This window comes from Siphateles boraxobius, unplaced genomic scaffold (assembly GCF_051911475.1).
Source record: "Siphateles boraxobius isolate OS27281-9 unplaced genomic scaffold, OSU_SipBor_1 7, whole genome shotgun sequence".
NCBI classification, from domain to species: domain Eukaryota; kingdom Metazoa; phylum Chordata; class Actinopteri; order Cypriniformes; family Leuciscidae; genus Siphateles; species Siphateles boraxobius.
In genome coordinates this window covers 16,909,161-16,935,047 of record NW_027509197.1, presented here as the reverse complement: position 1 = coordinate 16,935,047, position 25,887 = coordinate 16,909,161, and the positions used below count along the sequence as shown (strand labels likewise).

Below are 25,887 nucleotides of genomic sequence, written 5' to 3'. Positions count from 1 at the left end.
TAGCCTACATTTTGTAAATTATCTAATATGTGATGATAAGGTTCATTGCTTTTGCGGAATGTACATCTACATTTACACACTGTACCAAAACTGAACAAAGGGCAATGACTATCCGCTACTTATTGAACATTACCTGGCTACAGATCTCTCTGCCAGGAGAGAATAAAATAAAATATAGATACATCTAAATAAATGGTTCAAAAGATATTTTTTCTTGAAAACAATATAGAGACTTTAAATCTGTCTAATGTAAGAAGTCTTCAAATAAGCTGAAATAAAAACACATTATCTACTGATACTGACAAACAGTAGGATATGGCTACGTACACACTGCTGCTAAATTCGGTTGTCAATTCACCTTTTAGTGCCTACTTCTGTTCTGTACACACACAGTTCCCTTTCGTTGTCACTCCGAGTTACGTCGGATGACAACGAATGGGGTTTCGCTTAGAACACCTATCGACTTCGAGTATTACAAAACAACAAAGAAATGCCATGGGTCTGCGGAATTGGCATAGCGTAACTCCGCCCCACCTCGTGGGTATAAAAAGAGGAAGCCGGCAACATGCAATATGTTTTCGCTTCGGAGCCAAGAGTATTTCTTTACTCCACAGTCATCTCTGACTTCGCTCTACGAGACGAGCTTCTCTCTCCGGTGTTGGTGTGACGGGCGATCTGCAGCGAGCTCACAGTGCCTGCTGATCTGTGCAGTGATCTGCCAGTGTGTGTGTGTCTCCCTGTGCGCTTCAACATCACAGAGTTTTTTTCTCCTCTCATTAAAGAGCTCGCACGAGGCACGTCTTTTTAAAGACGGCTCGCCCGTGCATTTCTGGTTGCAGCGGACTGCTATCGGACTCTGATGGGCACGAGCGCTGTCTAGTGTGTTTGGGCTTTGATCATTCTTGAACAGCGCTCGTGGGTGACTCATGTTCTCGCTGGGAACGTGATCATTGCTTCATATATAGGTCGAGACTCGGTGAACTCGCAAGAGTGAGAGTCCCCTCATCCACCCCCCGATCTCGGCTGGTGGCCAGGGTGACCTGAGGGTGTTGGTCTGGAACTAGGCGTCGACTCTGTGTCCGCGACCCCAGCCCCCCTCTTTAATGACGGTGCCCGCAAGCCAACTGATGATTCCACGAGTCTACCCTCGGGTGGCCCATGTGTTTTCATTTGAAGCTACAGAGGATGATGCTGTGTCTGTAGCAGCATCACTAGGTGGGCTTGATTCTTCCGGAAATGATGATTCATCACAGCTGCCACGCTCTGGTGTGCATACGGCTGTGCCTGAGTCTGATCCGGTGATGACGGCCATGCTTTCCCGGGACGATTGGTTTTTGGGTGAGGCCGCCGACCCGCGTCCACGGCAAACACCAATATCTTTCCTCCCGGACGTGCATGATGAGATCACTGGTCCGCTCGTTGGTCTCATCCGCCTTTCTCCCCCTCAGGGGCCGCTGCCCATGGGTACACTGGGGTCCCCCCGGTCGAACGCTCTGTTGCCATGCTACTGTGTCCTCAGAGTGCTTCCCGGCGCAATCCTAAGCACCCGTCCAAAGCCTGTAGTTCTTTTCGTCACACTAATCTGTATATAGTGCCACAGGACAGGCAGCCGCCTCACTGCATCCCATGACCGTTCTGCTGGTCTACCTGACCCAGATGCTCATGGACATGCAGGAGGGCGGGACTGACCCGAGGCTCTTCAGTGAGCTGCGCGCTGCCACTGACCTTGCTCTCTGAGCAACGAAAGTGGCCGTACTCTCTCGGAGTCAGGTGACGTTCACCATTCTGGGGCTGACCGGTCTGATGTGCACGATGTTGGGCGGACCCGTCTGCTCGACACCCCCATCTCCCAGGTCGGCCTCTTCGGCGGTGCGGTTGAGTGCTTCTGCCCAACAGTTCTCAACCGCCCGTGAGCAGATCGAGGTTATTCTGCCCGACGGCCCCACAGTCCGCTCAGATCCCTCAGTCTGCCCACCGCCGAAGGCGCCCTCCCAAGGTTCCAACCCCGCCCGTTCACCTGGGCCTGGCTCTGGAAGACCGTAGCGGGGCTGCCACAGCCCTCTCCAGCCCCGCCCCCGCTAAACGCCGGGTTAAGCGGCACTTTTGAGATGGGCTGCTCAGAGATGACACTCAGTTGTTTCCAGGAGTTGGTAGCAGGGCCACTCCTTTCCCCGGTGGAGGGCTGGGGAAGAATCCTTATTCAGAAAGAGCTGAGTCTCTCGTCTCTGAGCATACAGAGTTCTCGGACGACAGAGAGTGCCGCCCACAAGCCGTGCTCTCCTCGCCCCCCTCTGTCCCAGAGGCGGTTGACACGGCGTGCCGTCCACGGACCGCTTCGCCCCTGTCCCCCTCTGTCGCCAGACCCCTGACAGAGCAGGCCTCCGTGGAACACTGGTCCTTCCCTGGCCTCCTCTGTCAGGGTGCAGTTTTGACCTTGCCCCCACACCGGGCCGCTATGCCGTCCACGTCTGGGCCGGTCATTCCGCTTCGCTGCACCACCGGGGGGACGTCTGTGGTTCTTGACGCCGCTGGAACAGTTAGGAGCCTGCCTAGAGCTTCCCTATCTGTTCCGCTGGGTTGCGCGAACCATCGGCTCGGCTATGCGATTCAGTTTGCACGGTCTCCTCCCCGCTTCAGGGGAGTCCGCTCCACTTTGGTCGTTGGCTATGCCCTATCATGAGAGCGGAGGTTGCTACCCTACTGGCGAAGGGTGCGATTGAGACTGTCCCTCCAGCCGAAATGAGGTCCGGGTTTACAGCCCCTACCTCGTTGTCCCGGAGAAGTCTGGTGGGTTAAGGCCAATCCTGGACCTACGCATCCGAACCGCTCCCTTCACAGGCTGCCGTGCAAGATGCTCCTGGCCAAACGCATTTCTGGATGTGTACGGCCACAGGATTGGTTTGCAGCGATCGACCTGAAGGACGCCTACTTCTATGTCTCCGGTCTCCTTCGACTCAGACCATTCCTACGGTTTGCTGTCAGGGCGCGTGCATATCAGTACGCTGTTCTCCCATTCGGGCTAGCCCTGTCTCCTCGCGCCTTCACAAGGTTGTTGAGGCAGCCCTTTTGTCCTCCATGGGAACACAGGGTTCACATCCTGAACTCTTCTCAGTGACTGGCTGTCTTAAGCTCACGCCTGAGACCAGGTTTGCGAATACAGGGACCCAGTGCTCCGGCACCTAGCTCGTCTGGGCCTTCGGGTCAACCGGGAAAGGAGTAAACTTTGCCCCGTGCAGAGTGGCTCTTTTCTCGGTATGGACTTGGTCGCCTTCTCCACTCAGCCATTGCTGACTTGCCTGAGACTATCAAGCGCAAGAGTACGGTTCCACTGAAGTTTTTTCAGAGGCTCCTGGGGCATATGGCATCTGCAGCCGCGGTACGCCGCTCAGATTGCTTCATATGAGACTGCTTCAGCTTTGGCTTCACGACCGAGTCCCGAGGTGGGCATGGCAACACGGCACCCTCCAGTTACGCCGACCTGCCGTCAGTACTCACCCCGTGGTCGAACCTCAGTTTTCTACGAGTCCGAGTGCCCCTGGAACGAGCTTCCCGGCATGTTGTTGTCTCAACAGATGCCTCCACAGGCTGGGGCGCCATGCGCAATGGACATGCTGTCACACTCTCATGTTGAGCAGAAATGCTCCTGAAAAATTCAGTGAGATTTATCACACCAGGTGTTGAGCAGAAGTGCTCCTGAAGTTCAGTGAATTTCTTCACACTTAGGTGTTGAGCAAGGTTGCTCCTGAAGCTCAGTGATTCTCGCATGTAGTGTTGAGCAGTATGGCATGTCTATTGCCTCGAGTTGCTGGCAGTGAACCGCTTCCGGGCGTTGCTCAGGGGTCAACACGTACTAGTCCGATCAGACAATACCGCCACAGTAGCGTACATCAACCGTCAAGGCCGTATGTCGCAACTCGCCCGCCACCTCCTCTTATGGAGTCAGAAGCATCTGAGGTCGCTTCGAGCCATTTTCATTCCTGGAGTCCTGAACTGTGCAGCCGACGAGCTCTCACGGCTTCAGCCCCTCCTTGGAGAATGGCGACTCCATCCCCAGTCGGTTCAGCTGATTTGGGACCAGTTTGGGGACGCACAGATAGATCTGTTTGCATCTCACGACTCGACCCATTGCGCCCAGTTTTATTCCCTGACCGAGGGCACGCTCGGCACGGATGCTCTGGCGCACAGCTGGCCGCAGGGCCGCAAGTATGCGTTTCCCCCAGTGAGCCTTCTTGCGCAGGTTTTGCGCAAGGTCAGGGAGGACAAGGAGCAGGTCATTCTGGTTGTCCCTTACTGGCCAAACCGGACCTGGTTCACCGAACTAGTACTCCTTGCGACAGTACCTCCCTGGCCGATCCCTCTGAGGAAGAACCTTCTTTCTCAGGGACGGGGCACCCTATGGCACCCTCGTCCCGATCTCTGGAACCTCCACGTGTGGCTCCTGGATGGGACGAGGCAGGTTTGAGTACCCTACCACCAGCGGTGGTGGCTACCATCACTTCCGCTAGGGCGTCGTCCACGAGACACGTCTATGCGTTGAAGTGGAACCTCTTCGTCAGCTGGTGCTCTTCTCACCGAGAAGACCCCCGGAGATGCTCGATCAGCGTTGTGCTTTCCTTCCTTCAACAGGGGTTGAAGCGAAGGCTGTCTCCCTCCACCCTGAAGGTCTATGTTGCCGCCATTGCCGCACACCATGACCTCATCGAAGGTAAGTCGGTGGGGAAGCACGACCTGGTCATCAGGTTCCTGAGAGGACCGAGGAGACTAAATCCGCCTCGCCCTCCTCTTGTTCCCTCTTGGGACCTCTCAGTGGAAGAGGCAGACCCAGCCTTGGCACTGCTCTGTCCAGTACGCGCTCTCCGCGCCTATGTAGACAGGACGCAGTGTTTCAGGACCTCAGACCAGCTCTTTGTCTGTTATGGTGGGAAGCTGAAGGGAAAGGCTCTCTCCAAGCAAAGGTTGTCTCACTGGATAGTGGACGCCATTGCTTTGGCATACCAGCAGCAAGGTCGACCGTGCCCCCTTGGTGTGACTGCCCACTCCACCCGGAGTGTGCCGACCTCTTGGGCTCTAGCGCATGGCGCCTCGCTAACAGACATCTGCAGAGCTGCAGGCTGGGCGACACCTAACACATTCGCCAGATTCTACAATCTCCGAGTGGAGCCAGTGTCCTCTCATGTACTCGCTTCAACCAGCTAGTACTGGACCCGCTCAGGTGTCTTCGCTTGCTCGCCATTCAACTCCACGGACTGGATACGTGCGATTTCTCCTCAGGTGAGCTTCTCCGAAAGCCCTGAGCTCCTCCAGCACTCCTGACGTCGGCGCCAGTGTCTATTGCCTGCGCGTCGGCTAGGTGCCTCCCGTGTGCATGGTCCCTCCTCTGAGCGACCCCCACATTTGTATTTCCACTGTAAGCCTCTCTGAGCATGTGTTTTTCCCTTGGCAAGCCACCTTGCCCCCCCTGGGGTTGAAATATTCCACCTGCGGCTGGACACCCCAGTGTTCTCCATATGCATCCCTCTGGGTCATATGTGTATTTTCTAAGTCCCCCCCTCTGGGTTGGCAATAATTGCATATTTCCTCTAAGATATGGGATATGCCTCCAAGTGTACCTTGGTATTCCTGTGCTAAATAGGAGTCCTTCGTCCGTGCCAGTCTCACGACAAGGATCTCAGATTTACGCAGGGCACTGGAAGACAGCCGAGAAGGTGGCGTGATTAGACTGGTAACCCCATTCGTCGTCATCCGACGTAACTCTGAGTGACAACGAAAGGGAACGTCTCGGTTACGTATGTAACCCTCATTCCCTGAGTAGGGAACGGAGACGTTACGTCTGCCTGCCACTTTCCGCTGTACCGCGGGGATCGCCTGAGCTCAGTCTTGGCTCCTCAGCGAAGAAACATATCTGCATGTTGCCGGCTACCTCCTTTTATACCCACGAGGTGGGCCGGAGTTACGTTATGCAAATTCCGCAGACCCTTGGCATCTCTTTGCCATTGGCTCGTTTTGTAATACTCGAAGTCGATAGGTGTTCTAAGCGAAACCCCATTCGTCGTCATCCGACGTAACGTCTCGACAAAAAAAAATCGACAACATGTATGTTAGACCCTATACCGACTAAACTATTGAAAGAGATGCTTCCAGAAGTCATAGATCATCTTCTTAACATCATTAATTCGTCTTTGTCTCTAGGATACGTACCAAAAACCTTTAAGCTGGCTATGATTAAACCGCTTGTTAAAAAAACGCAACTTGATCCTACAGAATTAGTCAATTACAGGCCAATCTCAAATCTACCTTTTCTGTCAAAGATACTAGAAAAGGCAGTATCCTCACAACTGTGTTCCTTTCTTGAAAGAAATGGTATCTGCGAGGACTCCAGTCAGGATTTAGACCGCACCATAGCACTGAGACAGCTCTCATTAGAGTCACAAATGATTTGCTCTTATCATCCGATCGTGGTTGTATCTCTCTATTAGTGTTACTTGATCTTAGTGCTGCATTTGACACCATTGAACACAACATTCTCTTAAATAGACTAGAAAACTATGTTGGCATTAGTGGAATTGCATTAGCATGGTTTAAATCATATTTATCTGACCGCTATCAGTTTGTAGCAGTAAATGAAGAGATGTCTTATCAATCACAAGGCTCAGTACTAGGACCGCTGCTGTTCACTCTGTACATGCTACCTTTAGGAGATATCATTAGGAAACATGGAATTAGCTTTCACTGTTATGCTGATGATACTCAGCTCTATATTTCTTCCAAACCTAACGAAACTTACCAAAAAACTCACCACTCACTGCTGGCGGTAGATCCTTTTCCTATTTAGCACCAAAACTTTGGAACAATCTTCCTAACATTGTCCGGGAAGCAGACACAGTCTGTCAGTTCAAAGCTAGACTAAAAACACATCTCTTTGACCTAGCTTCACATAACACTCTATAGACTTCTATAATTCAATATTAGGTTGCTTAGATTAGGTCAGCCGGAACTGGAAACACTTCCCTTAAATCCTGATGTACTCGTTACATCATAAGAAGAATGGCATCTACGCTAATTTTAGTGTCTTTGTTTATCCCGAGTTTTTCCCGCAGCTTGCCGGATCCAGGCCGTTTCCAGATCTGACGAAGGACTTTCGCCTGGACCTGATGACAATGCAGTGCTAAAGTGCCAACTAGCCTCTCCCTATGGAGGATCCCTATACCACTCTACAGATAAAGCGTTGTGGAATTTTTCGGTTCGCGTACCTACCCAAAGTGATAAGATAAAAGGAAATTCTGCATCAAAATCTATAGACAAGACAAGTTGTTTGTTTAGGCATGGTTTGTAAGGAATTACAAACCTGCGCACATATATTCAAACGCACATAACTATAGAATCAATTCTTAATACGCATGTGAACGCCATCAGCGTCTATCACAGGTTCACGTTTAAAGTCTGTTTAGAGAGAACGGGGTCGTCTTAGCGGCCCCTAATTTAATAACAAATGATCATTTGCACGGAAGTGAATCAATCAAAACTAACTTTAGCTGGAAAAACATTTTTCAAGAACCACTATAAAACCAAACCAATCTCTGTTACCTTAAATTATATGTTTATCTCTGTAAAGCTGCTTTGAAACAATCTACATTGTTAAAAGCGTTATATAAATGAGGATGACTTGACTTTACTTGACATAGAGCAACACACACACAAATTGAAAATATAACATTCGAATATTCGTTTTTTTGTTTGTTTTTTTGATCACCTGGCATCTCCCTCGAAACGGTTCTCATTCGCGCTTGAATATGTTTTACACTATAAAATCTGGTGAAATATAATACTTAACATATAAATTCGTTATAGCTACTTAATAAATAGATATTTGCTTCTTCTTGGACTACTAAAAGTGTTCCTGCAACGGGAGTATTCTCTGGCTAGAGAGCAGAACAGCGGAGTTTGTATGGGCAGAAGTGCATGCCTGAGGTTTATTTTGGGTTAAGCTGCGTTGCTTTGACATTGTGGAAAGTAGAATAATAGAAACAAAATGTATTATTCTTTTTACCCGTTATTATCAATCTAAATGAATCAACTGTGAAATATAGGAGAAATTTAGTTTTTCTATATTTAAATTTCGTTTTTATTTATTAAAATTTCGTTTTATTTATTTAAATTTCGTTTTTTTTTTAATTTAAATCTACTTTGTCAGTGAGAAAAATATTATAAGACTACCTCATTAAAAATATTGCTTAAGTTGAAAGACCTGTGTGTGTGTGTGTGTGTGTGTGTGTGTGCTTTATATCACACGTGCAGTGTCCATTCTCGGAGCATATAAGCTCTGGTCGCGTGAGGCGCTCCGCTTCTTTATTTAAATCTACCCTACTTTGTCAGTAATTTGTTAGTGAGAAAAACATTAGACTACCTTATAAAAAATATTGCTTAAGTTAACAGACCTGTGTGTGTGTGTTTTATATCACTAGTGCAGTGTCCGTTCTCGGATAAGCTCTGCTCACGTGAGGCGCACCGCTTCCCGCTCGCGCTGTTCTGTAGTTTATTAAAATTTTATTAATTCTGAACGTATCGCGTCTCACCTGTCTATCTATATTGCACCAAATACACTGCACTCCCTTGTGAAGTCGTTTGGATGAACGGTTCTCGAAATAATCAAAATACAAACAGACAGACAGACATCAGACATCCCAACTTGCAAGAAGACTGTTCGGTTTTGTTGACGGGAAAGTGTTTTACAGGCGCTTCAAGAGGCACACACGCACATTTGCACACACACGCAAGGTCTCTCCCTCTCTGTCGTGCGTGGGCTACACGGTTTGGAGCTCGCGAGCTCTAGATTCTGGGAGATTTGAACTAATTTGCTGGCATCAGTGAGCCGCTATCAATATGGGGGAGACTTGGGATGTCTGAGACATATAGAAATTCCGAAGCTTCGAATATTCGATGTTCATTACTACCAAAGCTTCAAAGCTCAAAAAATGGTATTCGGACCAGCCCTACTTTGGGCACAGGACTGGTCAAATGCACTACCCAAGACCTCATTCTGAAGGTCAGATCCTTCCACACCGAACGCAATCGTCTCTTCGACCATTGATTCACCACAAAACCAGGTAATTCTCGGCTTTCCCTGGCTGGAGAGACACAACCCTCGTATTTCTTGGACCACCAAACAGATTCAACAATGGTCATATTAACATTTAACCCTGTCAAAAGGAATGCCTGCAGTTCCAACTTCATGTCACAACCCCTGAATCTCCTTGCTCATCAGAGACCCCGGTCATATCAGACCTTCCAGCAGAGTATCAAGTTCTCTCTGAGGCATTCAGCAAATCAAGAGCCTCTCAACTGCCACCACATCGATCCAGTGATTGCGCCATAGATTTGCTTCCTGGAGCCATGGCGACGAGAGGCAGAGTATTTCCCCTATCACAACCTGAGTCTGAAGCTATGAAAGCATACATCGAGGAGGAGCTGGCCAAGGGCTTCATTAGACCCTCCACCTCTCCTGCATCAGCCGGGTTCTTCTTTGTCAAGAAGGACGGGGGTCTACGACCATGCATTGATTACCGAAGTCTCAACAATACCACAGTTAAATTCCGTTACACACTGCCTCTGGTCCCAGCTGCCCTGGAACAACTTCGTACTGCCAAGTAATTTACCAAACTCAACCTCCGCAGCACCTATAATTTAATTTGCATCCGAGACGGAGACGAGTAGAAGACGGCTTTCTTAACGACCACTGGGCACTATGAATATCTCGTCATGCCGTTCGGCCTCTCCAATAGTCCATCCGTCTTTCAAGCCTACATCAATGATTTGTTCCGGGACATGCTCAATCGCTGGGTTATAGTCTACATCGATGACATATTCATTTACTCAGACTCTCTGGAAACACACGTTCAACACGTCCAGGCAGTTCTAAATCGTCTAACTGAAGTGAGAACATTTGGAATACTGCTCATGTTCATCTACATGACGAACTAGGGAACAAGCCGACCGTTGAAGAAGGGGGGGGGGGCTGAATATGCACCTGGACAATGGGTCTGGCTCTCCACTAGAGACTTACGACTTCGACTGCCAAGCAAGAAATTAAGTCCCAGGTACGTGGGTCCATTTGAAATACTCAGACAAATCACTCCAGTTTCATATCGTTCAGCTTTACCTGCCAATTATCGTATCTCACCCACCTTTCATGTCTCCCTGCTTAACCTGTTAACCTTCAAGGCCACTTTTGAAAAATCCCCAGAAATGGCATACCCAAACTTAAACAGATACAGTTCATGAACCCTTTGCACTAAAAGCAAAAGTATGATCTCATTTGAAAGCTGACACCTAGTAGTTTATTGTAAATGTAGAATTAATTATTGTCATAATGAAAAAAAAAAATGTTTAAATAGCTTCAAAGTTTTGTAAAGTTATTAGAAATTAATTTTTATGAAACATCTTCATAAAAATAAAATTGAAGTTGGCCCTGGAGGAATCTAGAAATGCACTGCAGCTAAAGCCATATGTGTGACCATTTTATATTTAAAATCTGAAAATGATTAGTCTAAAACTCTGTATTTAGTTAAATGTTTTTCAAGATCATGTCAAATTACTTTATTTTGATTAGACTCTAAAATGCAAACTGATGTTTAGTCATCTTCTGAGTCATCTATTCAGTCTATTGTCTCTATTATTTTGTGGTGCAAACGAGCCCCATTCAGTATGAGTCTCTCCCTGCACACATTTACACCTCTCCAGACTGGTTATTGCTCTAAATATGCATTTCTTTTGTCTGCATTATAGCTACTAACGACTGGCTATTCACAGGCTATTCATAGGGTTTCAAACCCTAATTTATTTTATCAAAGTTCTCACTAAATATTTGAAACTGGTATCAAATGCACTGAAACATTTCAGTAAGCATTCCTATTTAGAAAAAAATCATAAAACAATAACTGCTGGTGGCAGGTGCACCTGGGCTAGCTAGCATGTTAGCTTAGCACACCATCAATACACGACCATTTATGAGATTAAAACCATGTTTGTGCTACAAACTTACTTTATAACGCAAGTCGAGTGTTTTAAATAATCTTCTGTGATTTAATTTGGCTTCAGATAAAAAAAAAATCCGACAGAAAATTTATTATTTATAGTGTTCTGCACGATGATGAAATCTATATCGATTAGCATTACATTATAAATATAATCTATTATTATGAAATACCTGGCATGGCTTGAAGAACACGGGTAACTCAAATATCATTGCAATCATGTTTATTGTCTTCAAAACATCTTTATCTGCATGTTACAGCGATCTCTGTCAGCTACTTTCTGTATCAGTGACGTCCTGGAATGTCACATGACTATGGGTCTTCTTCATGACCCATATATGGACTGTTATTGTGCATATAGCGCCCTCAGGCTATTGGTATGAATTGAAAACACAGCACATCTCAGTAAGAAGCGATCATAATGATTACATCGACGGATTTGGGTATAAATTCAATAAATATTATTCCTGTCTATAGAAATATGATGTGAATCTATGAGAATATATCAATATTTCTCCAAGTCTGCACATTTTTGAGCTAAAGCCCTGAGGGACGATGTTTTGTGAATCGCTGTCATGACGACAGCACGGAGTGTTTTTTATGAATGGACCAGCTGACGCTCATAATTCATATTAAAGGTATCGACTCATTTTTTCATTTCATAACTCCTGACACAAATTAAGACATAAATGTCACTATAAGTTTCTCAGAATACAATAGTGGTCAAATACTGAATCTTGAGTATTATATATTTTTAACGATGTATAGTTTGTCAAGGTATAACATTAAATCTGATAGTAAATTTGAACTAAATAAACAAAAAACGCGTCAGTGCGCCGGCGCACTGAAGAAGGTTAAGAGGTTAAGCCCGCAGGTGGTCCCAGAGGAGAGAGGGACCAGGAGGTCGTTGACGAGAGAACCCCTGCCACCATTGTGGACGGCGAGGAGGCTTACCAGGTCAAAGAGATTCTGGATTCTCTACGTTGTGGACGAGTGTTGCAGTATCTGATTGATTGGGAAGGATATGGCCCAGAGGAAAGATCCTGGGTCAACGCCCATGACATCCTGAATCCCACACTTACAACTGAATTTCACCCCAGACAGACCTGCACCACGTGCTCGTGGACGACCTCCGTGTCGAAAAGCCCCTAGCGTCCGGAGCTGCTCGCAGGGAAGGGTCTCTGACATGAATCAGACCTCTGTGGCTCTCTCTCTCCGTCTCTCTCTCTCTGTGGCCCCGGCTGACATTTCTAAGCATTTGCCCTGACATTCTGTGACCCTTCTGTGTATGATCTTGGATTGTTTGACTACTGTTGATTCTTCGCCGCCTGCCCTTGTGATCTTGCTCTCTGGAACTTCGACTGCTGTGTTGCCTGCCCTGACCCTTGCCCGGTATAATTTCTGTTTCTGCCCAGCCTCTGATATTTCTACCACTGTTGTTTGAATCTTGATTGTACGACCCTGATCTTGATTATTAAAGATAATCTGCAAATGGATCCACATGCTTCTGACCCCTCATTATAGTAGTAAGGTGAATAAATGGTATACTGTATGCACTGCAAGTGTAGTATTGTAATGGATATTGTATAGTAGGCCTTTCAAATGTCTGTATATTCACTACTTGCACACTGTGAAAATACAGTGACCCAACTGCAAAAGCCAAATAGGTTACAGTAAAAAACTCTAAATGAAAAGCATGTTATCACTCAGAAGATTTAGGCAACTGCGGAATCAAGGTAAATTAGAGATTGATTCTGCTTCAGCATCATGTCTTCATGTTGGGTCCGGCTGGAGGACTTTGTCCACATCACAGACAATATTATCTTTGCAGGCAAAGGAAAAAATCCTAAAGCCAGATCCAGCCTTGACAACTTTCACCACACCTGCTCTTCCTCATCCTCATCCTCTTCCTCCTTATTCACCACCTCTTACACACATCTTCCTTCTCTCCCTCTTATATTGTTTTCCATCCATTGTTGGTATCAACTTTCAGTGCAACTTTGAGTCAGTTTTGGCACTCTGAATGGACTTGTATTATGTACAGTTGGTTTGGTCACATCATTAGAAACAAGTGTGAACTATTTTGAGTCGTTGTGTGTAAACGATTACAACAGTGTTGTAGTTGTTTAACTTTTGTCTGCCTGTGTTTAGAGTTTTGAAACAAAAGTTCATCACTGTGCAAAATGTATTTTAGTGAGTGAGAAAGTGTTAAGAGATTTGCAAAAAGAGTTCATGAGATTTGTAAACAGTGTTTTATTTACCTGAACTTGTTGAATGTTTTATAGAAAGAGTGATGTATTTGAAAAATTGGTTTAGGCTATTGAGAAGTTGGTTCAGTGTTTTAGCAATTCAGAAAACTGTAATACTGACAACCCTCCTTTGTACAGGGACTCATTATTCCATTTCTGATCGTCAAATGTCTGTGATTTTTTTCCATTTTTTATCAAATTTACTGGAAATAAAATCAGTTGAAAATGAAAGAATGTTTTGTTTTGTGCTGAATTAATTAATAAATTATATTTATATTATATTATTATAGTTATGTAGTATATAGATTTATTACACAGCTCTCTAAAAATGCTTAATTCTGATTGGTAAGTCACAACATTCAGAGGTCAGGTATTTCATGATAATGACATTGTCAATAGCAACACATAATGGCCATTCATCCGGGTATGTGAGGCCGGCACGTCTTCCATGTCTCTCATATTACATTCTCTCTCTCTTTCATTCAAAATCAGCTGGTGCTATCTAGCGCCTTAGTTATCAACTGTATTTACTGTAAAATTTTATGGAAGGACTTCAGTATTAATAGTAGGCCTACGGTAATATTATTGAAGTGTTGAAGTGTAAGTACCATGTACACTGTAATGGGTTATAGTAAATGTGCTTCATAAATGTCTGTATTGTGAAAGGTCATGTTGAGAAATGGGTTTATAGTGCATGTTTGTGTCTGAATGTGTTTTCTGCTGAGTTCAGCATGAGCTGCTCTACAAAAATCACCATAAATGAGAATAAATTAATAATTCATAAGCGCTTTGGGTGTACAATGGTACATATGAAAGCACTATATAAGTGCCTCAGTCATTCATTCATTCACCCCATTGGGCTGACGTCCATACAGAAGCTCGGAGGCTTGCAGGAGCCATTTGTCCCAATTTTTGCCAACTTCATGAACGGACATGGTTTTTCATTAAAAATCATGGTTTTTAATATGGGATTAAATCATTCCACGTTCCGGGCCATCTGTTTGTGGGTGATAGACACTGGTGCGAATAGATTTAATGCCCGATCATTTCTAAAGTTTGCGTGATGTCCGTGACATAAATGCTGTGCCTTAATCAGTAAGAATCTCTTTCGGGATTCCCACTCGAGAGATGAAACGAAACAGTGCGTCCGCTATGCTGTCTGTGGAAATTTTGCGGACCACCACTGCTTCTGGGTATCGTGTTGCATAGTCCACCAACATTGATGCAAGGCGATGCCTATGTGCAAATCGTTGAAATGACCCCATGAGATCTAAATCTTTTGAAGCGGACCTGCATTAGAGGTAGAGGACACAAAGGTGCTTTTGGGGAGGCTGGTGGATTTACCACCTGACATTCACAACAAGCCGCGGTCCCAGGGGTCCCGGTTAAGCCTCTCCCACCTGGGCAACCACCCCCCTCCCATGCTCTCTGTTCCCACAAGAAATATACACACATAAATACCCCAATAAATCACTGAAAGACAGCCAATTTGTTTCCAAAAATGATGGATGTCGGAGGTGCGGGATAACTGCAAACTCTACTCTATGATTTTGTCCCCGAAATTGAATAACGGCAGACATTATCGGACTTTTAAATATTTTTATTCACTCAAACCCAGATACAGCGACCGGAAGCGCTGACAGTGTTGCTCGAAGACCAGGAGGTTCTGCATGGGCAGTTGCTGGGCTGCCTCTCCTGAGAGTAGTGGGTTGAGCCCCCCACATGCCTCGGCTGATTTCTCAAAGAGATCGAAGAAAGCTTTGGGGTCGTCCTGTGGTCACTTCTTTTTCAGAGGCTCATGAGTGGGTGTGGCCATGTTTGGTGGTGGAGCCCCTCCTGCCTGACCCTCCCGGCCTATCCAGCTCCGGAACAGCTCGTGGTCCTCCTGTTGCGCCTAGACAAGGAAACGTGAAAACGATTCTACTGGTCATCGGGGGTGGTAGAGCTAAGCTGAAGGGAAGAACCTAATATTGGCAAGCTTTGCCCCAGAAAGCAGACCTCAGGAAACTCTTGTGTTATGGCAGGAAGGATACATGGAAGTATGCGTCCTTGATGTGCCCACTGGGGGTGAGGGCTCATTTCACAAGGGGTATCACAGCCAACTTGAGTCTTAGGCAATAACAGGTAAAACTCGGACAGACTGGTTGAATGTAGTGCTTGCACCAGCTTTCCCTTCTCTGAGGTGATAACGTGTACTTTTTAGGTCCAGTTAGAGTTTCCCTTGATTGGTGAACCCTGGGCCACCCTTCTCCATCACTTAAGCACTATTGTGGTAAATTAGTTCGGCGGAGGAACTCACTACCAGGCCCATTACTCGTGGTATGCCCCTTTTCAAGTGAACCCTTGTAATATGGCAGAGTGCTAGCCATATGTATTGGTTCCCTAACAGCGACCCCATTCCACTGTTAAATTTCCCTCTCTGTGCACCAAGTGTCTTCCCCTGGATGGAGCCATTTCTGTCACCAGTTGCTGTGAAACCGGTAGTCTCCCCCTTATCAGGTGGAGCCCACCACACTACCACCCTACTCCCCTCTGGTAAGTCCATAGGATGTGTTTTCCACATGTGTTCCTTTCTCAGTGAGAAGGAGAACGCTTCCCAACGTTAACAACCAGGTTGACTCACTGTAATGGCCCCTGGAGCACCTGATCATTAAGGTACCGGGTATCACCTTGAACTGGTGTTTTATATCATGCAACTCCCTAACCTGAGGCCACACCCCTTTGGAAAGTCCTTACACACCTGTGTAAGCAGATGTGTGAAAATGTACAACTTGGTCTACCACTCAAATATGGATTTTTTAACAGTTAATTCAAACCAATGCGCATGACTGGGACATCATGATACTGTGTGTTTTATCCTAGATAACGCTGTCATGTGTCTAACTTTTGCTTATCACAAACTATTAGTGAACTATTAGTTTACATGGGTAGGTTAACCCTCTGGGGACGGTTTGGGCGGTACCGCCCAAAATGGCATACTTTTACAAATGTGCAATTATCTTAAAAACTATTAATGATAGAGAGGTGCTGTCTTTTTTGCCGTCTTCCTCAGATTCCACTGAAAACAGTGATAACAAACTTACCTGGCTTGTATACACACTTCCTTGTTTCGCAATACCACTACGTCAAAGGCCAATGAAATCGATGTTGTTTGGCAGATTCACGAGCAACAACCAATAGAAAAATTGCCGATGGAGGAATATTTTTCTTACCCAATCAGAGGAAGGTTACCATGACGTATTCTAGCAAATCGGAGAACTCTGTAGCCTTGCAAGGGGTGATATACTATTACGCAAACAGCGTTTTGTGGCAGAGACGACAGAAAGCGAACGGACGCGCCGTCGAGTATAAACAAGGCTTTACGGAGCGAGAGCGCACAGAGATATGAGAGAGAGACAGAAAAATTATAATATATTTATATATACACATACAATTATAGCATTATTTATTGTTTTAGCACTTTTATGATGGCAAGCAGTAAACGATTTACGGTGGAACAAGCTCTGGAACAATTACTGGAGAGTGACGAGGAGAAAGCATTGCTTAGAAAATTCTAAGCATTCCTAAAAAAAACGCCTGGGACTATTTGTAAATAAAGTTACATTTTTCATTGTTCTTTACACATTGTATTTAACAGTTACACATGTCTGTCAAGCAAAGGCTTTGAGAAATATTTTTTTTTTCAAAAACTGTTCACTATTGTTGTGTGATGTGTGATTTTCAGAAATAAATGCCAAAAATCGAATTTCCGTTTTGGAAAATCTCTAGTTTATTGTACATTTTCACGCATACTTCCTTGAAAAACATATTACATGCGTGCCTATGTTAGCTTAGGGTCTTCTGCATCCATAGATACCAAACACATAGTGTTCCATCTCCATTACATATAGTTTATAACCCCAGATGTAAAAATAGAGAAAACGGACCAAAAAGAGCTTAGTCCCCAGAGGGTTAATGTACAGGCTGACAAACTACAACTGCTCATTACAACTTCTTTCAGCTGATATTTAATCCACACTAGTGCCTGAAGGTTCAAATGCAACAGATAACTTCAACTGATTAGTAATGCATTTAATATTTCTGCGATGCATTCTGCATCTAAATATATAATGTGTTACTTGTAACACAATGCACCCTACACTGGACTTCACTGGACTTTTTCCTTTAACTGAATTTCTGAGCAGAAGACCCAAAAGCACCTGTCACACTTCCATTCAAAATTTTTGCACTGTTAATGGCCCTCTGGGATAAAATGTACTCACATAAAAAATCTTCTGTCCAAAGCCTGATGAACCCCACATGAATCTAGCTTAAAGGTGTCACAGTTCTATAAAGACCCAAAAGCGAAAGCTGGTTAACAGGTTTATTGGAAATAGAATAAATGGCAACACAGGCTGTCTGCCGATCACTGGCCGTCTTGGCGGACGCAGAACAGGATAACGAAACCCAAAGACCAGTTTGTAACCAGGCAGGATGAAAGGCACAGGTAGTTGCGGTCAAGAAGTGCACGCTGGTAAGGATGAGCACAGACTCCACTAGGCAGCAATCGCAGCAGAGACTGTCAGGCTTGACTCAGGATAGCAGGTGAAATCTCTCATCTGACATATACACACACAGGACAAGAATAAGCAGCAGTAATTCTCAAAGATGATGCGTCTGTAACGGGCATGAACGAACAAACAATAAACCGACAAAGGAGGGAAAAGAACACGAGATCTAAGTAGCCAGAAAATCAGGGCAAAGGAGAAACAGATGTGAGAAGAGCAGGAGCGTGAACGCTGGTTGCGAGGGCACACGTAAAGGAGAGGGAGAAGAGAAACAAGCAGAGGAATAAAACGACTCCTGACAAAAGGACTCTATGTATGTTTGCTTCTGTATTGTGAGAAAATGAAGCACAAAATCTTCAAGAAGTGTTCCACAACAGGACAAAGCAATACTGTTACGATTAACCTTATTGCTAATTGTATTTAAAGCTTCTGGAACTTATTTTATGTTTAACTATATTATACTAAAATGTTTAGTATTAATGTTTACTATAGTTATTAATATATATATATATATATATATATATATATATATATATATATATATATATATATATATATATATATATATATATATACAGGTCCTTCTCAAAAAATGTGCATATTGTGATAAAGTTCATTATTTTCCATAATGTAATGATAAAAATTAAACTTTCATATATTTTAGATTCATTGCACACCAACTGATATATTGCAGGATTATTTATTGTTTTAATACTGATGATTTTGGCATACAGCTCATGAAAACCCAAAATTCCTATCTCAAAAAATTAGCATATCATGAAAAGGTTCTCTAAACGAGCTATTAACCTAATCATTTGAATCAACTAATTAACTCTAAACACCTGCAAAAGATTCCTGAGGCTTTTACAAACTCCCAGCCTGTTTCATTACTCAAAACCGCAATCATTGGTAAGACTGCCGACCTGACTGCTGTCCAGAAGGCCATCATTGACACCCTCAAGCAAGAGGGTAAAACACAGGAAGAAATTGCGGCATAGCATGGAGGCAATCAGCCAGTGGCACTGCTGAGGTGTTACGAAGGCCCAGGATGCTTCGATAGCGGCCTTAAGATCATCCAGAGTGTTGGGTCTTGCGTCTCTCAACTTTCTCTTCACAATATCCCACAGATTCTCTATGGGGTTCAGGTCAGGAGAGTTGGCAGGCCAATTGAGCACAGTAATACCATGGTTAGTAAACCATTTACCAGTGGTTTTGGCACTGTGAGCAGGTGCCAGGTCGAGCTGAAAAATGAAATCATCATCTCCATAAAGCTTTTCAGCAGATGGAAGCATGAAGTGCTCCAAAATCTCCTGATAGCTAGCTGCATTGACCCTGCCCTTGATAAAACACAGTGGACCAACACCAGCAGCTGACATGGCACCCCAGACCATCACTGACTTTGGGTACTCCACTGCTGCTTCTCTGTAGCCCAGGTCAGGCACTTCTGCCGCTGTTTCTGGTTCAAAAGTGGCTTGACCTGGGGAATGTGGCACCTGTAGCCCATTTCCTGCACACGCCTCTGCACGGTGGCTCTGGATGTTTCTACTCCAGACTCAGTCCACTGCTTCCGCAGGTCCCCCAAGGTCTGGAATCGGTCCTTCTCCACAATCTTCCTCAGGGTCCGGTCACCTCTTCTCGTTGTGCAGCGTTTTTTGCCACACTTTTTCCTTCCCACAGACTTCCCACTGAGGTGCCTTGATACAGCACTCTGGGAACAGCCTATTTGTTCAGAAATTTCTTTCTGTGTCTTACCCTCTTGCTTGAGGGTGTCAATGATGGCCTTCTGGACAGTATATATATATATACAGTATATATATCATAAATTGTGTTATATATAAAACTAATATAATTTATATACTAATATACTAAGAACAAAGTTTCTGCTCAGCTACTGTTCGGATGCTCTTGCTTACTGCTCCGCGCTCTGTTCTATCGCTTTTATATTTTTATATTTTATCTCCTTTTATCACCTAATTTTAACTTCAGCAAATCAGCACAGTGCTCAAACGCGTGGATTACTACAAAAAAAGCAGAATTATTTTTTTCGACCAGCCTCCCACTCAAAGCTTACATTCCGGGGAAGAGAAAACACAACTGCCTACATTCATAAGGATAAGAAAATGCCTCTTCTGGAATCTACATGCTGCTCTAACAGCCACAGACTTTTACAAAGGATTGGAGTTCTTGAAACAAAGTTAATTGCGGGACCACCAAACCGGACGACAGAGCTTCGTCATGGACGCCCTCAGCATACAGCCGGTGAGTCCCATGAATCTAGTGCTCCTCGACAGGTATATACTGAGTGTAGAGAAACAAGCCGATTGACTTTTAAATCGATGGCACAAACAGGGAGCGAGACCCAAAGGCACTCGAGACATCAGATTGTCACTAGCATCACATATTGCCACAGTAGCATCCTCTACCCCAGATATGGCTCTGACAAGGATTGCAAAAACTGGTCTCCTACCACCGCCTATACATCTTGAGAACAAATTTGAAATATTAATGAATGAAGACCCCCACATTTGATGAATGTGATTGAACACAGACTGAATAGCCAATAGCACTGATGCTAACTGCCGCTTAAGGTCGAGCAGACAGCGGCACTCAGCTCAGAGCGCAGCCAGGACACATTAGTAACAGGGATACAACTATGTGCTGCCTTCCACAAGCAACGACTTCTGATGTAAACAGGGAACTTCAGAACATACGGATGAAACATAAGACTGCAAACCGACTCATCATTCATGTTGGGAAGAATGATATTCACAAAGAGCAGTCAGAGCTCCTTAAGAAGGATTTCAATGAACTTTTTGAAACACTTAAAAGACTGAAAGTTCAAACATTCATCAGTGGACCACTCCCAGCAAGAGGAACAAACAGGCTTTCACGGTTGCTTGGGCTTAATACATGGCTGCAAAAAAAACAACAATATAAAAGAAGTGAACTTCATTGACAACTTCAGTCTTTTCTGGAGTCAGAGGCAACTGTTTCAACAGGATGGCCACCACCCAAACAAACTTGGTTCAAGAGTGCTAAAGGACAATATCTACTTCTCCCTCCATCATCCTTCTGCAGTGTGTGCCAATCCACTAAACCTGAATGGCACACACACATCTGGATACAGTATGAATGACCACAGGACTTCACTTCAGCACCTGAATGGACATGCGGTTGACACATCACACAAGGACAATGATAACACCACTCAGCAATAACAATTTCTGCTCACGGACACAATCTCAGCTGAGCCCTGCCCACAGAGCTCACCACAGGCAGACTGTGACATACTAGCACTGCTCCAAGATTCAGCACCCAAGGATGACTTTCTGGAAAACAGCCAGGGAAACCAGGACACCCAGGACAGCATATTACAGCCTCCGATAACACCAGAGCAACAGCCCCTCTCACCAGACATGTTATCCCTCTCTCCAGCATCCCCACTTCTGTGCTTCTCAGAGAAAATGTAACAACTGGTATATGCTGGAACCAAACTATCCCACTCTTTTGCAAGCCACCAAATATCAACCAAAAAACGGCAGGCCCCGCAACCACCAAAGCCTGCGGGTCCAGCTCGTCCTCCCCCTCCCCCTCCCCCTGTGAGAGCTCTTCGGCTTCTGCCACAGTGCCAGGGCCCACACCCTCCTCCAGCGGCTCAAGGTGAACCACAAACAACTGATACCAGCTCTCAATGATATGTATCGGGTCCCCTCTATGATAACAGTAACTTTCTCAAATGTTTACAGAACAAACGGGAACCCAGTGTGCCTGTATCTTTCGCTATTGCTGTTCTATTATATGATAGAAAGTCTAAGGCCTTCAAAAGCCGTACAGCAAACCCATCTAATCTAGTGTCTATTACACGTCAAACTAAGATTGCTGTGGGGACAAAAAGACTGTTAAGTTAGCACTTTTAAACATTTGCTCACTTAAAGATAAATCACTTATAGTCAATGACTTAACCACATGCAACCTGGATTTTATGTTGCTAAATGAAACTTGGCTAGAAGTCCTCAATGAAACATCCCCTTCTAACTTTACTTTTATGAGTGTCTTCAGAGCTGTTAGAAGAGGTGGGGGTTTAGCTGCTCTTTTTAAAGATGTCTATCAATGTAAGCCAGTATCATTTGGTAATTACCAGTCTTTTGAATATCTGGGTATTGTGTTAAAAGGGGTTCCACGAATTTTACTTATCATTATTTACAGGCCTACAAATTACTCTACAGCCTTTGCTGAGGACTTTACAGAACTGTTATCTACAATTTCCTCTGAATTTGACTGTTTTGCCATTGATGGAGATTTTAACATTCACATAGATAATGCAGAAACCAAAATGGCAAAATAAATCATAACTGTTTTAAATACTTTTGATCTGACTCAGCATGTACATGGACCCACCCATAATCGTGGACACACTCTAGATTTACTTATCAGTAAGGGTCTAAACATTTCATCGACTGTTATTAAGGATGTAGCACTGTCTGATCATTTCTGTATTTTCTTTGATATATTGATCTCTCCCGCCATTGAAGCTAGATCTGTGTCTGTCAAAAAGAGATGCTTAAATGAGAACACTAGTGACCTATTTATGAAGGCTATATCTTTAACACCAAGCATATCTGCTCACTCTGATGATTTTGTCCTTGATTCTTTTCACTCAAAAGTTAAAAGTGTAATTGATGATATTGCTCCTGTGAAAGTCAGGAAGTGTGGCAGACAAAAAGCACCTTGGAGAAACTCCATGATTTCAATATGGAATTAGGCAAAGCTAGACAGACTTTTTTCTCAAATATTATAAACAGTAACTTAAACAACACACGCACTCTTTTTGCTACTGTAGAGAGACTGACAAACCCCCCAAGCCAGATTCCCAGTGAAATGCTCTCAGACAGCAAGTGCAGTGAGTTTGCCTCCTTCTTCTGTGAGAAAATCAATAATATCAGAAAGGTGATCAGCTCATCCTTGAGTTGCGCTGGGGTCAGACAGATCAAACTGCAACCTGAGAAAGTAGTAACTATTTCTGATTTAGAAGAAATTGATGGCAAAATTTTGAAAGATACTGTACAGCACCTTAAAACATCAACCTGCGCTCTTGACGCACTTCCCACATCTTTCTTCAAAAGTGTGTTTAACGGTTTAGAAGCAGATCTCCTAGAAGTGGTAAATGCCTGACTTCTCTCTGGGAGTTTTCCAAACTCCCTGAAAACTGCAGTTGTCAAGCCCCTCCTGAAAAAGAGCAATCTGGATAAGACCATATTAAACAACTATAGAGCGATCTCAAATCTTCCTTTCATAGGCAAGATCATTGAAAAAGTTGTTTTCAATTAGCTGAACAAATTCTTAATTTCAAATGGATACTTTGACAATTTTCAATCTGGTTTCCAATCGCATCACAGCACAGAGACAGCACTCATAAAGATAATAAACAATATTCGCTTAAATACTGATACAGGCAAATTATCAGTGCTGGTACTACTCAACCTCAGTGATGCATTTGACACTGTCGATCACAACATACTTCTTGACAGGCTGGAAAACTGGGTCGGGCTTTCCGGGATAGCCCTAAAATGGTTCAGGTCATACTTAGGAGGGAGAGGTTATTATGTGAGTATAGGAGACCATAAGTCTGAATGGACATCCATGACATGCGGAGTCCCTCAAGGCTCAATTCTTGCGCCACTCCTATTCAACCTGTACATGCTCCCAATGAGCCAAATAATGAGAAAGAACAAAATCGCTTACCATAGCTATGCAGACGACACACAGCTCTACTTAGCCCTATCACCTAACGATTACAGCCCCATTGAGTCCTTGTTGCAATACATTGATGATGTAAACAGTTGGATGTGCCATGGCCTACCAGGTGCACAATCTGCCTTCACCTTTGGCCGTGAGGGCTCATTCAACCAGAGGCATGGCGTCCTCTAGAGCCCTCCTCTCGGGGGCCCCAATCCAAGAGGTCTGCGATGCAGCAGGATGGGCCACCCCCCACACCTTTATTAGGTTTTACAGTCTGGACATCCCGTCTACGCCTGGCACTCTCGTGCTCTCGTCCTAAGTGTGCCTGTGAGCAGCTTCACACTAGGACAGGCAGGGCGCGTTGTGGCATAGTGGGTACTCGTTCCCCCAAAGTGTCGTTCGACGCAGTCCGAGTTCCCTCGAAAGGGAACGTCTTCGGGTTACGACTGTAACCCTTGTTCCCTGAGAAAGGGAACGAGGACTGCGTCCCTTCGCCACGCCTTCCCCTGCCTGGGAGCGCTTGCTTCATCACAGAAGCTGACATCTCATGTGTGCCGGTGTCCTTTATAGCTTCCGCTTGTATGCCGTAACTCATTATGTCATTACGCAGCACCAATCAGAGATTGGCTCAGTTTCATTCATACTTCAGAGGCGCTACGCTGAGAGGCGTTCCCCCAAAGTGTCGTTCGACGCAGTCCTCGTTCCCTTTCTCAGAGAACAAGGGTTACAGTCGTAACCCGAGGACGATTTTAGTGCAGTGGACCTCAACCAATATATATATATATATATAACAAAAGCATCAAGTTGATATTCATAACATGTATCTTGCTTTACCATTGAACAATATTTAGTCAATATGCTATTTGTAATTTGCATGTTCAGTATTTTTTTTTTTAAATATTCGTTGCACAATGTAAAAAAAGAGACTGTGTGGCACAGTCACAGGTGTACCACTCATGCTGACAAATAGTCTAGTGGATCTCACTTTGCATGGTAGGCCTCTATGTATTTTTGCTGGGTCAGGAGCTTTCCCACAATGCAGGGCACATATTCTTTGGTATAAGAGTGAGCACTTCAAACAGACTGTGTAGCTGGCACAACCACTCAGTCCAGAGGAACAACTTGGAAAACTGTAACCATGGGCAGAGTAAGTTAAGCAATCTAATGTTACAACGACTCACAAACTGAAAATAAAAACAACGACTCACAAAAAAAAACAAAAAACTGTGTAGATAATATGAGATACATTATGTAATGCATAAATGTCAAATGTAATCAAATTACATTGGTCTCTTTATATATTTAAAACAGTTTAAATTAATAAAAGACCAACTTTATCTTTTCAGGTCATCTTCTATGAGGACAGGAACTTCCAGGGTCGCTCTTATGAATGTTCTGGAGACTGTGCTGACATGTCCTCCTACGTGAGCCGCTGTCACTCTTGCAGAGTGGAGAGCGGGTGCTTCATGATGTATGGCCGTCCCAACTACATGGGAAATCAGTATTTCTTTAGGAGGGGCGAGTACGCTGATTACATGTCTATGTTTGGAATGAATGAATGCATCAGGTCCTGCCGTATGATCCCCATGGTAAGCTCCATGAACATCTGGATATATTTGACAGATGTTTTCGTAACTTTAATAGTCTTTGAGAGAGAGAACATGTTTGAGCCTATTTACTGTACATTTGGTCTCAAAAGTGTTAAAAAGATGTAAAACTTAAATATGTCTGACTTCTCTTCCACAACAGCACAGGGGATCCTACAGAATGAGGATCTATGAGAGGGAGAACTTCATGGGTCAGATGTACGAGATGATGGATGATTGTGACAGCATCATGGATCGCTACCACATATCCAACTGCCAGTCCTGTCATGTGATGGATGGCCACTGGCTCATGTATGAGCAGCCCCACTACAGAGGCAAGATGTCCTACTTCAGGCCTGGAGAGTACAGGAGCTTCAGCAATATGGGTGGCATGAGACGCAATGGGGAAAACCTCTTTTCCACGAGATATTGAAGCCAGAAATTATCCTTAATTTTGAATTAATTTAAAACGCTGTGCGGCAGCATGCAGACATAGCCAAGACGGCTCACGCGCCTATTGGCTGCCCTGCGGCAACAGCAGCAGCCTATCGAGAGAGGCCCTGCGTGACACCATATCCAATGGGGGCATTTCGCGCCCCTTTCGTCACGTCCCGCCAGAAAGGGCGTGGCCTCGTCCTATAAATACAGCTCGATTAGGCTGATACAACTGATTTTCAACTCTTCAGTGAAGCGCACGCATCGCTGGATCCAGAGTGAGAAGCCGCGCCGTCGACAC

At 44.7% G+C, this 25,887-nt stretch overlaps 1 protein-coding gene across 1 annotated transcript; it reads left to right on the top strand.

The window, feature by feature from the left end:
* The first annotated feature begins 9,441 nt into the window (after positions 1-9,441).
* Positions 9,442-25,584, top strand: LOC143723629 (gamma-crystallin M2-like). The gene is made up of 4 exons (XM_077216293.1): positions 9,442-9,644; positions 21,286-21,486; positions 24,893-25,154; positions 25,315-25,584. Exons 1-4 carry the CDS (start codon positions 9,442-9,444, stop codon positions 25,582-25,584), a joined length of 936 nt encoding a protein of 311 aa, XP_077072408.1.
* Positions 25,585-25,887: the final 303 nt, after the last annotated feature.

Bases quoted from the DNA above. Each gene is read 5' to 3' on its own strand.
- LOC143723629 (XM_077216293.1), top strand. From the start codon at position 9,442: ATGAAAGCATACATCGAGGAGGAGCTGGCCAAGGGCTTCATTAGACCC. The intron at 21,487-24,892 runs GTGAACCACAAA...AATTAATAAAAG, and splicing joins CCCTCCTCCAGCGGCTCAAG to ACCAACTTTATCTTTTCAGG. The intron at 25,155-25,314 runs GTAAGCTCCATG...CTTCCACAACAG, and splicing joins CCTGCCGTATGATCCCCATG to CACAGGGGATCCTACAGAAT.